Below are 12,938 nucleotides of genomic sequence, written 5' to 3' on the forward strand. Positions count from 1 at the left end.
CATGGTGGATCGACAACACTGAGTTTGGAGGGAAGAAAACTATGCTGTGCTCGAGTCTGTGCCTTCGTGAAGAAGTCCGCCAACTGTAACTCAGAGGGCACATAGTGAAGAGCGAGAGTCTGATCCTGCACAGCAGCACGCACAAAGTGGGCATCCACACCGATGTGCTTGGTGAGCTCATGCTTCACCGGGTCAGGCGCAATACTGATAGCACCAGTACTGTCTGACAATAAGGGAGTTGAGGTAGTAGCAGACACACCAAAATCCTCAAGTAGCCACCGTAACCAGATCACCTCAGCCGTCAGCGTAGCCATGGCTCGCAACTTAGCCTCTGTACTCGAGCGAGAAACTGCAGTCTGTTTCTTTGTCTTCCAGGCAATAAGAGAGCCACCAAGAAAGACACAATAAGTAGACAACGAGCGTCGATCAGAGAGATCACTAGCCCAGGTAGCATCAGAGTAGGACTGGAGCTCAAGAGAGCTGGAGCGGGGAAAGAAAAGGCACTGAGAGATCGTGCCACGAAGATATCGTAGAACACGGAGGAGATGACTATAGTGGACAGAGGTGGGAGCTGAAACGAACTGACTCAGAATGTGGACAGGGTAGGAGATGTCAGGACGCGTAACAGCAAGATAGACAAGACTGCCAACAAGGTGACGATAGCGTGTGGGATTAGGAAGAGGGTCACCATCAGAGGCACGAAGCTGAACGTTGAGCTCCATGGGAGTCACAACTGTGCCTCATCACCGAGAGCAGCGCGGGCAAGAAGATCCTGAATATATTTTTCTTGGGAGATGTAGAAGCCATCAGAGGTGGAGGAGATCTCAATCCCAAGAAAATAGCAAAGTGGACCAAGATCAGTCATAAGAAACTGGTCGCGAAGGCGAGCCTTAACAAAGGCAATGTAATCAGAGTCATCACCAGTGATGATCATGTCATCAACATAGAGAAGGAGAAGAGTCCGACCACGAGAAGACGTGTGAACAAACAACGCGGGATCATGATCACCGGGGCAAGAAACCAGCGGCAGTCACCACAGAGGCGAAGCGCTCAAACCAGGCGCGAGGGGCCTGTTTGAGACTATAGAGGGAGCGGCGAAGTCTACAGACCATACCATCAGGAGCATAGTACCCCGGTGGTGGCTGCATATATAAACCTCCTCATGCAACTCGCCATTGAGAAAAGTGTTCTGAACATCAAGTTGAGAGATAGACCACTGACGAACAGAAGCCACAGCAAGAAGAGTGCGGACCGTGGTCATGTGGGCCACAGGAGCAAATGTCTCATCATAATCACGCCCCTGCTCCTGCTGAAAACCACGGGCCACAAGACGAGCTTTGTAGCGCTCAAGAGAACCATCGGAGCGAGTCTTAATCTTGTATCCCCACTTGCAGGGTGATGGGATAGACACCGGAAGGAAGGGGAACCAGATCCCATGTGCCAGAGCGCTCAAGAGCAGCAAGCTCTTCGGCCATCGCAAGCTGCCATTCAGGCTGAGTCATGGCAGTTTGATAGGAAGTGGGCTCAGCAGTAACAGAGAGACCGTACCAATCAGGGGAGTAGCGATCAAGCGGGGGGCGAGGCCGAGCACGGAGGTTGTGAACCGGGGGAGGCGTGAGAGGAGGCACACTAGAGGTGGAAGGCTCGTCAGAGGAGACATCCTCAGTACGAGATCGACGAGTATAGTGGAGAGGAAACGGTGAGAGAGGGCGACGGACTAGAGATGATGGTGGAGTGGTGGAGGAGGAGGATGGAGAAGACGGGGTCAGTGGTGAATGAGAAGGAATGAGAGGTGCCAGAGGAAGAGGTGACACATGAGGCACATTGTAGGGTGTATCGAGAAGGAGAAGGAAAGAAAGTTCGTCCATAGAAAAACTCGAGGAAGAAGATAGTGGGTAGTAAGAACGAGACTCGTCAAAATTCACATCACGCGAGATGCGCAAGCGACGACCCATAGGACCCCAACATCGACAGCCCTTGTGCTCATCACTGTAGCCAAGGAAAACACACTCAACCGACTGAGCAGTCAGTTTGGTCCGTTCTCGGGGGGCAAGAAGAACATAGCACACGCATCCAAACATACGAAGAGCTGAGTAGTCAGGAGAGCGACCAGTGAGACACTCCATAGGAATACCACCCTGCAGAGCAGTCGATGGCTGAATGTTGATGAGATAGGTGGATGCGAAAACAGCCTCAGTCCAAAAATAGGGTGGAAGGGAAGCAGCAATCATCAACGCACGAGCCGTCTCAAGCAAATGACGATGCTTTCGTTCGGCAACGCCATTCTGAGCATGAGCACCAGGACAAGAGAACTGGGCAAGAGTACCCTGTTCCGCGAGAAAACCACGCAACAGCTGAGAGATATACTCTCCAGCGGAGTCAGCATGAAAAGTACGAATGGGCGTGGCAAACTGGGTTTGAACCATGGCAGCAAACCGTTTGTATATAGGGAGAACCTCGCTATGAGATTTCATGAAGTAGAGCCAAGTGTAGCGAGAGAAATCATCAATAAACAAAACATAGTAGCGATGACCACCTTTCGAATCAAAGGGAGCAAGACCGCAGACATCAGAATGAACTAAGTCAAAAGGACGCTGAGATACAGACTCACTAGTAGGATAAGGTAACCGAGTCTGTTTGACAAGTCTGCAACCATTACAATGTAAGGAGACATCTCCAGATACAGACCCTAAGAGGCCCTGACGAACTAAAGAAGACAAGCGAGAGCCACTGATACGTCCATTTTGCATCATGCTTTTATATCAATATTTATTGCATTATGGGTTGTTATTACACGTTATGTCATAATACTTATGCCTATTCTCTCTTATTTTACAAGGTTTACATAAGGAGGGAGAATGCCGGCAGCTAGAATTCTGGGCTAGAAAAGGAGCAAATATTAGAGACCTATTCTGCACAACTCCAAAAGTCCTGAAACTCCACGAAAGTTATTTTTGGAAATAATAAAAAATACTGAGCGGAAGAAATACGTCAGGGGGGCCACCACCTGCCCACGAGGGTGGGGGCGCGCCCTACCCCCAGGGCGCGCCCCCTGCCTCGTGGGCCCCCTGTTGGCTCTCCGGTGGCCATCTTCTGCTATATGAAGTCTTTCATCGAGGAAAAAATCATAGGCAACCTTTCGGGACGAGACTCCGCCGCCACAAGGCGGAACCTTGGCGGAACCAATCTAGGGCTCCGGCAGAGCTGTTCTACCGGGGACACTCCCCTCCGGGAGGGGGAAATCATTGCCATCATCATCATCAACGCTCCTCTCATCGGGAGAGGGCAATCTTCATCAACATCTTCACCAGCACCATCTCCTCTTAAAACCCTAGTTCATCTCTTGTATCCAATTCTTGTCTCCAAGTCCGGGATTGGTACTAGTAGGTTGCTAGTAGTGTTGATTACTCCTTGTAGTTGATGCTAGTTGGTTTATTTGGTGGAAGATCATATGTTCAGATCCTATATGCATATTAATACCCCTCTGATTATGAACATGAATATGCTTTGTGAGTAGTTACGTTTGTTCCTGAGGACATGGAAGAAGTCTTGCTATTAGTAGTCATGTGAATTTGGTATTCGTTCGATATTTTGATGAGATGTATGTTGTCTAGCCTATAGTGATGTTATGTGAACGTCGACTACATAACACTTCACCATTATTTGGGCCTAGAGGAAGGCATTGGGAAGTAATAAGTAGATGATGGGTTGCTAGAGTGACAGAAGCTTAAACCCTAGTTTATGCGTTGCTTCGTAAGGGGCTGATTTGGATCCATATGTTTTATGCTATGGTTAGGTTTACCTTAATACTTTTGTTGTAGTTGCGGATGCTTGCAATAGAGGTTAATCAAAAGTGGGATGCTTGTTCAAGTAAGAACAGCACCCAAGCACCGGTCTACCCACATATCAAATTATCAAAGTACCGAACGCGAATCATATGAATGTGATGAAAACTAGCTTGACGATAATTCCCATGTGTCCTCGGAAGCGCTTTTCTCTATATAAGAGTTTGTCATGGTGAGCGGAGGAGGAGAGGGGCAGCCATGGCGTTGGTGAGCAGAGGAACGAGTGGGATGGTGTGCCATGTGCGTTGAGGAATTGGGGGAGAAAAGGAGATCGTCCCTGGCTGGATAAGACCGACGCGTCGGTGCAAGAGCCCCACGTTCGGGGACGTGGCTCCACACACGTGGGCACGACGTGGCGAGTGCGCGTTCGACCGGCGCAAGGAGTTGGCCGGTCCGCCGGCAGTAAACGTTTCCCTTTGAAAAATGTTAAATGCGTATATGAAAAATGTTGACCATTATTCAAAAAATGTTAAACTTGAATTTGCAAAATGTTAAATGTGTATCGCAAAAATGTTGACGATGTACTAAAAAATGTTAAATTTTTATTTAAAAAATGTTAAATGTGTGTAGAAAAAACGTTCACCATGTTTTCAGAAAATGATAAACTTTTATTTGTAAAATGTTAAATGTGTATAGATAAAATGTTGACCATGTATTCAGAAAATGTTAAACTTGTTTCTGATTTTTTTTAAATGTGTATAGAAAAAATGGTGACCATGTATTATAACAATGGTAAACTTTATTTTTAAAATGTTAAATGTGTATAGATAAAATGTTGACCATGTATTCAAAAATCTTAAACTCGTATTTTAAAAATAAAGAATTTAAAAACTCGTATTTTGACTTTATCCTGTTTTTTTTCTTCTTTCTTCTTTCTGTTTATTTTTCATTTTTCATTATTTTTTGGTTTTTCTGATTTTCCCTTTTTGTTTCTTTCCATGAAATATAAAGGAAAAAAATAATTTCCAAAAATTGTTCGGCATTTTCTAAAAATGTTCAAACATTGCCAATTTTGTTCGTATTTTTAAAAAATGGTTTGTGTTTTCCATGTTTCGTTCTGAATTTCAAAAAATATCCCTGTTTTCAAATTTTTGTTCGTTTTTCCCTTTGTTTATTTTTTGTTTTTATTCATCCTTTTGGCAGAAATTTCGAAAAATATTTGCGATTTTGATAAATGTGGTCATTTTCAAAATAAAATTCAAAAATTGTTCATATTGTTGGATAAATTTCTGGTATTTTCGACAAGGTTTCAAATTTGTTCATTAATTCCAACAAATTTCAAATTTAAAAAAATATCGGTACTTTCATAGAATGTTCTTTTTTTTGAAAATTTATTCAGAATTTTATAAATTGTTGCTGTTTTTTTTGTAAGAATCATATATTTGAAAATCGTATGTGTTTTCAAAAAAATCTTCATAAAATGAGCAGAACGACAGGGACTTTTATGCATAATAAGCTGCAAACATGAAATACCTCATCGGGTTCTTAACAAAAAAAAGGAAAAAGAAAAAACTCAGGGCTTAGCGCTGAACAGGAGGACTCCTCCGCCGGGATCGTGTTCATGCATGTTTGTTGCAGCGTAAGCGAGTTCCCAGCGATCCACAATTCGAGGCGTGGTTTCTGCTGGATTCAGATCTATTTAATGCGTCACCCTCGGCTAGCTGCTGATAATCTGCGTGATCTTCTCCGTCAATCAAAGCTTTATTAGCAATTCGTGCGTACGTCTTTCCATGGAGGACGGGAGGATCCAGACCACGCCGAATCTGCCGCAGGACATCTTGATGGCCATCTTCGCCGCGTTTGAAATCCCCGACCTCCTGCGTGCTGGCTCCGTATGCTCCTCCTGGCGCTCCGCGTACGAAACCCTGCGCAACCACGGGCTGTACAACCAGTCCCAGACGCCATGCCTGCTCTACACCTCCGAGTCCGACGGCGAGAGCACCGCGCGTCTCTACAGCCTCGTGGAGAAGAAGGCCTACAGGCTGACCCTCCCGGACCCGCCCATCCGCACCAGGTCTCTCATCGGGTCCTCCCCTCAAGGTTTGCTGGTTACAGCCGATGACAGGTCCGAGATGCATCTTCTCAACCCCATCACCGGTCAACAGATCGCCCTCCCGTCGGTGATCACCATCCGGCAGGTGAGCCCCATCTACGACGACTCCGGCATCCTCCGCATGTACAGATACTCGGCCCACACTAGGCATACCGTTCTCGCGCTGCCAGCAAACCTTGCTCTTAGCGAGCTGCGCCACCAGCTCCATCACAAGGCTTTTGTGTTTTCTCTTTCCGATGATGATGCATCCTATTCCTCGGCAGCAGCAGCAGGAAGAGGAGGAGGAGGACACATTGTGGTGCTGATCCACAACCCGTCTTGCCAGCTCTCCTTTGCAAGGGTAGGGGCCGAGAGCTGGACCTGGCTGCCACCACACACCTCCTATGACGACTGCATGTACAAGGATGGCCTCATGCATGCAGTGACTTCAAAGGGAGAAATCCATGGATTCGATCTTGCCAGCCCTGCCCCTGTGGCCACCATGAAGATCATTATGGAGGGACCAATGACTTATAGATATCTCCGTATGTACATCATACAAGCCCCATGGGGTGACCTTCTGCAGGTTTGGAGAAAATTTGGGGATCGTGATTTAGGAGATACGCCCCGGTCATCTGTGTTTTGGACTACCGGCAAAATTAGAGTATACAAAGTTGATGCCGTGGCGAACGAACTCGAGAGAACCAGTTGCTTGCGCGGCCATGCGTTGTTCCTTGGGCATAATCAGTCGCTTTGTCTTAGTACCGAAGAATACCCGGCTCTTAAGGCGAACCATGCCTACTTCACCGACGATTGCAAATATTGGACAATGGGACTTCAGAATAATCGCCGTGATATGGGAATTCTCAACTTGGATGATAACAGCAGCGAGGAACTTGTGTCTCCTCACCTTTGGTCCAACCGTCCGGCCCCCATATGGATTACACCAAATCTCAGAGAGATAAACTTTAATTTGGATAATTAGTTTGGAGTTCTTCCTTTTGTACGTAAAAATCATCTAGTTCGTTAGTAATGGTGATGGTTCCTCATCTGGGTTTTACTATATGTACACTCCCGAAATTTCAAAGAGAATGCTGCAAGTTTATTCTACTTCTTGTGTAATTATCTGTTTTTCTTCTTGTAGTTCTTTGTTTTTCTTTTTGGTAATTCCTTTTGTTTCAAACACAAGCCGATTCAATTGTGAGACAAGTATTGGTCTTGGATCTTAGGTTTATATTTCAATATTAGTACTCTTGTATGGAGGTAATCAACGTGTTTGATCCTTTTATGCCCGTCTTTCTTCTTAGCCAAGTAGTATAATGCAAACATGTTGTGCGAAAAATCTGATGATTAAACTTAAGTAGTGATTTGTGCGGTTTGCAGTAGTAGACCATTCATCTAACAATTTCTTAATGGTCCTTTTACAGTAGTGGTCCTTGTACCCTAATTTAACTTACTAAATCTTCTTACACACAATGACATGTGGCGTCCTGACCACCTATAGTACCAGAGCAATCGGAGGTCATTGACACTGCCGTCATTGTTGCCATCACCGAGGTTGTCGTCGTGGCTGTCGACGAGGGAATTATTGCATACGTTGTCTTGTCATGCTTCGTCGGCATGCCTATTGCCAACATCATCGTTGGGGCCTTGTTCATCGCGGGTTCAAGTCTTCCCTATGCCCGTCGTCATGGAGGAGGATCTACACTGCTCAAATTTAAGGAGGTCGGGAGAAGTTTGAGGAGTAACTCCTCAAATTTTTAGAACTAAACTTTTGAGGAAATGGCTAGGTGGGAACTATCTGAAAGTTTAGTTTTCAGGGAGTTAAAGATCTAGAGAAAGGACCAGAGATGCTCTGAATTATGAAACCGGGTGTTCCAACCCCTTAAATTTGAAAAAAAAACAAATAAATCCTAGGCCACTTAAACTTCCTACCGTCTTAATAGTGTAGATGCACTATTTAACTGTTGGGAGTGCAAACATAAATTAGGAAAGAAAATCTCTGGCTTCCTAACCAAGATCAACCGCATTATCGACGAAGCAGCAACATGTTCATCACCGGTTGGAAGAGTAAATAACATAAAACTACCACAATTCAGGTTAGGGTTCCCAGAACTACCAATTTTCAAATTTGGACAAAAAAACTACCACTTTACAACTACTCCCTCTGTTCGGAATTATTTGTCTCGAAAATGGATGTATCTAGAACTAAAATACATCTAGATACATCCATTTCTGCGACAAGTAATTCCGAACGGAGGGAGTAATATGTTAAAAAACCCTACCACTTTCTATTAGTTGGCGGTTGGGACAAAATTAATCACGATTTTGATAGGCATGGTGCACCCATCTGGGTTGACGTGGCAGAAAAGTCAACTCGGTTAGTGCATATATTTTTTCAAAAAGTCAAACCTCATCAAATTTGACAAATTTATCAAGAAAAACATTTACATCTAGAATGCTAAACACATATCATTAAATTCATCATAAGATATAGTTTCATATTTTATATATTTGGTATTATAGATATAAATAGTTTTCTCTATAAGCTTGATCGAACTTTTCAAAAGTTTGACTTCTTAAAAAAAATCTATGCACACTATATTATGGAACGGAGGGAGTACTTTCTAGCTTTGGAGTTCATGCAAATTCAGAGTCGACCATAAAATATCTTGAAGATACCAAGAAGGCATACCTGATCCACCAAGGTTTAGGTATCTAAAGCTTACATGGTGCAGATGCAAGTGCGAGTGAAATCTTTTTGAGGTCCATTATGTGCTTCTATTATGTTTCTATTATTCTTTTCACGATAAATATATGGAACTTTTTGGTATGTGAACATTTTCTTAGAATTCATGGTATTTCCACAGATAGGACCATTTCGTTCTAAAAATATAAACATAGCTATTGGCATTTATTTTTAGGTGTGTGAACATATCTTACAAGTTGTCTTAGCAAAATTTAAAATAAGATTAAGCATTTTACTTTATATGTTAACATGGTTTTAGTATGATATTTAATAAAATCATTACTCGAATAATTTGTACTATTTATTTTTTGATAAAAGGGGTCACCCCCCGATTTTCTTTAAGAAAACCAAGCAGCCTGATAGAAACTGTTGCAACAGGTGTTTCTGCAAGACATATCCGGATAAGAATATTTCTGCAAGACATGTTCGGATAGGAGACATAATTTTCGGGGGGGATTTATCCTAATTTTTTCCTTTCAAACACCTGTTGCAACAGTTTCTGCAAGATCATGTTTTGCATTTTCATCTCTGCATGTTGTTTCTGCATTTCTAATTGAAGGTTTTTCCTTTCCATATCACTGTCCACCAGCTCTTTCTCATCCATAGCAATTCTGGCATCTTGCCTAGCATTGTTTTTGATAAAAAGCAGAAAAAACAAACTATGCTAACGGGCCAGGCTTATGGATGGCCCATTTAGCTTTATCTGGACCCGAAGCTGCAACACCGGTTGGTCTCCCTAGTTAGCGTAATAACGGATCGCCTGCACCGCCTGTAGGACGCAACCATGCATACCTCCGACCGCCATATATCTTCAACCTTTTTTTTTTTGCTCGTGACTCTTGGGGTGTAGACTTTTAGCGCGCGCAACCGGAATAGCTGCTCCAGCGGGCACGCGAAAACCGCGCGCGCGGCATACGTAGTCCAGCGCGTGGGCCGAAACGCAATCGCGCGCCGCTTATTTGCTGCGCCCGCTCCCGCGCGCTGGACTCCCGCGCGCTCGCTCGCACCTCCCACCCCCCCTCCAGTCGCGCCGCCGCCGCCGACCGCGCCGCTCGGCGACCATTCCGGCTCTTCACCGGCCTATCCCCGCCCCCCGCGCGCTTTCTCCGACCCCCCTCTAGGCCCGCCGCCCCGCGCGCGTGCTGGTCCGCCGACGAACAGCGTCGGCGCGCTCCCTGCCGCTCGACACCCACAAGGTGTTCGATAAAACGCCTAGAAGGTATGTATTGCTCAAAAGCCATGAATTTCGTGCATGTTGATTGTAGTTTATTATTTATAGCATAGTATTCAACATTGTAGATGAGTTCGTCGTATGATTCTTTCGAAGAAGAATTTGATATGGAAGAGGAGGAGGATCTTGCAATGATCCTAGATATGCATATTAATAAAAAACCGAAGCACGGTGGTTTGGTTATGGGTCGGCAAAAAATTTGGAGGGATAGGATCGATGCCCACAACAGATTGATCAGGCATTATTTTGCGGAGAATCCCACATACCCCGAGTCGTATTTTCGTCGCCGGTTTAGGATGAGCACCGAGTTGTTCAGGCGCATTGCAGAGAAACTAGCGAGCCATGACCGCTTTTTTCAGCAAAGGAGGAATGCCGCCGGAGAGCTCGGGCATAGCACCTTTCAGAAGGTGACAGCCGCTTTGCGTATGTTGGCATACGGTATACCGGCTGATCTAGTTGATGATCACTTGGCTATGGGCGAGAGCCAAGCCATCATGTGTGTCAAGCGCTTCGCAGTCGGAATTATGCAAGTGTTTGGCGAGGAGTATTTGAGATCTCCCAACGCTGAAGACGTCGCAAGGCTTTTGGCGATAAACAAAGCTCGCGGCTTTCCTGGCATGCTTGGCTCAATAGATTGCATGCATTGGAGTTGGAAGAATTGTCCAAAGGCATGGCATGGGCAATTCCACGGCCAAAAAAAGGGTTCCACTATAATCCTTGAAGCGGTGGCCGATCAAGAGACTTGGATTTGGCATGCATTCTTTGGAATGCCTAGATCTTTGAATGACATCAATGTTGTCAACCGGTCACCACTGATGAGTAAGATTGCAAATGGGGAGTTGCCACCGGTGCAGTTTATAGCAAATGGCCGTACATACAACTATGGCTATTATCTAGCGGATGACATCTATCTAAAGTGGCAAACCTTTGTCAAGCCGTTGAAAAAGCCAGAAGGTAAGAAAAATCTTGATTTCCACAATGCTCAGGCGGCGGCTAGAAAAGATGTGAAGAGAGCTTTTGAAATTTTGCAAGCCCAATTTGCTATTGTGAGAGGACCGGCTAGATTTTGAGATCAAAAGATGCTTTGATACATAATGCACGCTTGTGTGATCATGCACAACATGATCATTGAGAATAAACATGGTCAAGATATAGACTACTCTCAGTATGAGCTCTTGGGATATCCCATACGAGTGCGACGGAGGGCTGAAAGGGTGACCCGTTTTGTTGCCTCCTATCATGCCATTCGACGTCCTGCAGCGCATAATAATCTTCAGAAAAATCTCATTGAGGAGTGATGGGCATGGAATAGACGACAAAGAGCATCATGATTTGTGCGTTCGTTATTGTATTATTGAACTATTTGTTGTGTTTAATTACACTATTTGTTGTATTGAACGATAAACTGTTTGTTTGAGTTGTAATAAACGAAATAGAACTATTTATTTTTGTTTGTTTTTTTATTTTTTTGCTTTTGTTTTCCAATGCATATGTTGTTTGTGCGCGTCGCGCGCGCTGCATTTTTGCGCGCTGCTGGAGCGGCGCGCACACGCTGCATTTTAGCGCGGCTGCTGGAGCCAGCGCTGCGCGCCGCGCTAAACCAGGCGATGCGCGCGCGGCATATGTGTTTTTTGCGCGCGGCGCGACCGGCGCCTTGGAGATGCTCTAACTAAAATTGGGGTTTTCGATCGGGACGTGAATCACGTAAATTCCGGAGGTAACCAAAGCTTTTCCGGAGGTAACCTAGAAAACTCTCACATCTCAGTCGTTGGTCATCGCTCACGAAGATGCCCCCGCACCGGCGCCGGCACGTAGACCGCCTGAGCGCTCTGCCGGACGAGGTGCTGGAGCGGATCCTCTCCCACCTCCCTTCCAACGAGGCCACGCGCACCACCTCGCTGTCCCGCCGGTGGCGCCGCGTCTCCGACGGCGTGCCGGTCGTGGACCTCGTCGACCGCAAGACGGACCGCCGGTGGCGGGGAATCAGCCTCCCCGTGTGCTTCGACAGCAAGGTGACGGGCGCCATCTTCTCCAAGGGCCCCACCACGCCGATCCGTGTCCTCCGGCTGCACGCGCGCCAGCCGCCGGACGACCTGCTCGACGGCTGGATCGCCACCGCCGCCTCCTCCGGCGCCGAGGAGATCGACCTCGCGCTGCAGTACCGGCACTACTCCCGCCGCAGGCTCTGCCCCTTCGGCAGCTGCTTCGGGAAGGCCGACTTCGGGGAAGACGTCAGGGGCAGCTACACCAAGACGACGCGCCAGCTCTTCCGGTGCGCCACGCTGCGCCGCCTGCGCCTGGCCAACTGGACGCTCGACCTGCCCTGGGGCGTCGTCGTCGCCGCGTCGCTCCAGACGCTCTGCCTAAAGCGGATCATGGCGCGTGCCGCGGTGCTGCAGCAGCTGGTCTCGAGCTGCCCGCACCTCGCCGAACTGACGCTCGAGGAGTGCCCGACCGCCACCACCATCACCGTGTCCAGCGACCGCCTCCGGAGCTTCGCCATGGTCTGCTGCCACAACGCCCGGCGGGTCGTGCTGCGAACACAGTGCCAGCGGTCCCTACGCTACAAGGGCGGCCTCCCTTCGGACACCATCCTAGACGTCCCCAACTACGGCGAGGTGGTGGCGCTGACCATCGATATCTGTGAGGACCTCACAAGCAAAGCACCAATGGAAATCGCTCCAGTCTTGAGCTCATCAGCCGGTGCAAGAAGCTGACGTACCTTCACCTCGAGCTGCGCCCCTCAATGGCCTACTACAGCAGCGAGATCACAGCCATAGCCCGCGACCACTTACCCCAGCTCCGGCACCTGGTCCTCAAGGGGTTCTTGGCCGCCGATCACGTCGTCCGGTCCGTCGCCGTCCTGGTCGCCAGCACCCTACACCTGGAAGCGCTGTCGTTGTTTCCTCTGGGCTCCGAGACATTGAAGCAGACATACTACTCTGACGATGAGTACGGCGGCGACTCAGATTCAGACCCTGAGCCGGAGATCTGCGACAACGCCGACGACGACATCTATGATGATGAGTGGATGTTCAGGAGCATGTGGCGATGGGGCATCCCTTGCTCCCGCCATAGCCT

At 47.1% G+C, this 12,938-nt stretch overlaps 1 protein-coding gene across 1 annotated transcript; it reads left to right on the forward strand.

Moving 5' to 3' along the window:
* The first annotated feature begins 11,608 nt into the window (after positions 1-11,608).
* LOC123187276 (F-box/LRR-repeat protein At2g42720-like) lies at positions 11,609-12,602 on the forward strand. The gene has a single exon (XM_044599089.1). It carries the CDS (start codon positions 11,645-11,647, stop codon positions 12,572-12,574), a length of 930 nt encoding a protein of 309 aa, XP_044455024.1. The 5' UTR covers positions 11,609-11,644; the 3' UTR covers positions 12,575-12,602.
* The last annotated feature ends 336 nt before the right edge of the window (positions 12,603-12,938 follow it).

The sequence above is a fragment of the Triticum aestivum genome, chromosome 2A (genome assembly GCF_018294505.1).
Source record: "Triticum aestivum cultivar Chinese Spring chromosome 2A, IWGSC CS RefSeq v2.1, whole genome shotgun sequence".
NCBI classification, from domain to species: Eukaryota; Viridiplantae; Streptophyta; class Magnoliopsida; order Poales; family Poaceae; genus Triticum; species Triticum aestivum.

Bases quoted from the DNA above. Each gene is read 5' to 3' on its own strand.
- LOC123187276 (XM_044599089.1), top strand. From the start codon at position 11,645: ATGCCCCCGCACCGGCGCCGGCACGTAGACCGCCTGAGCGCTCTGCCG.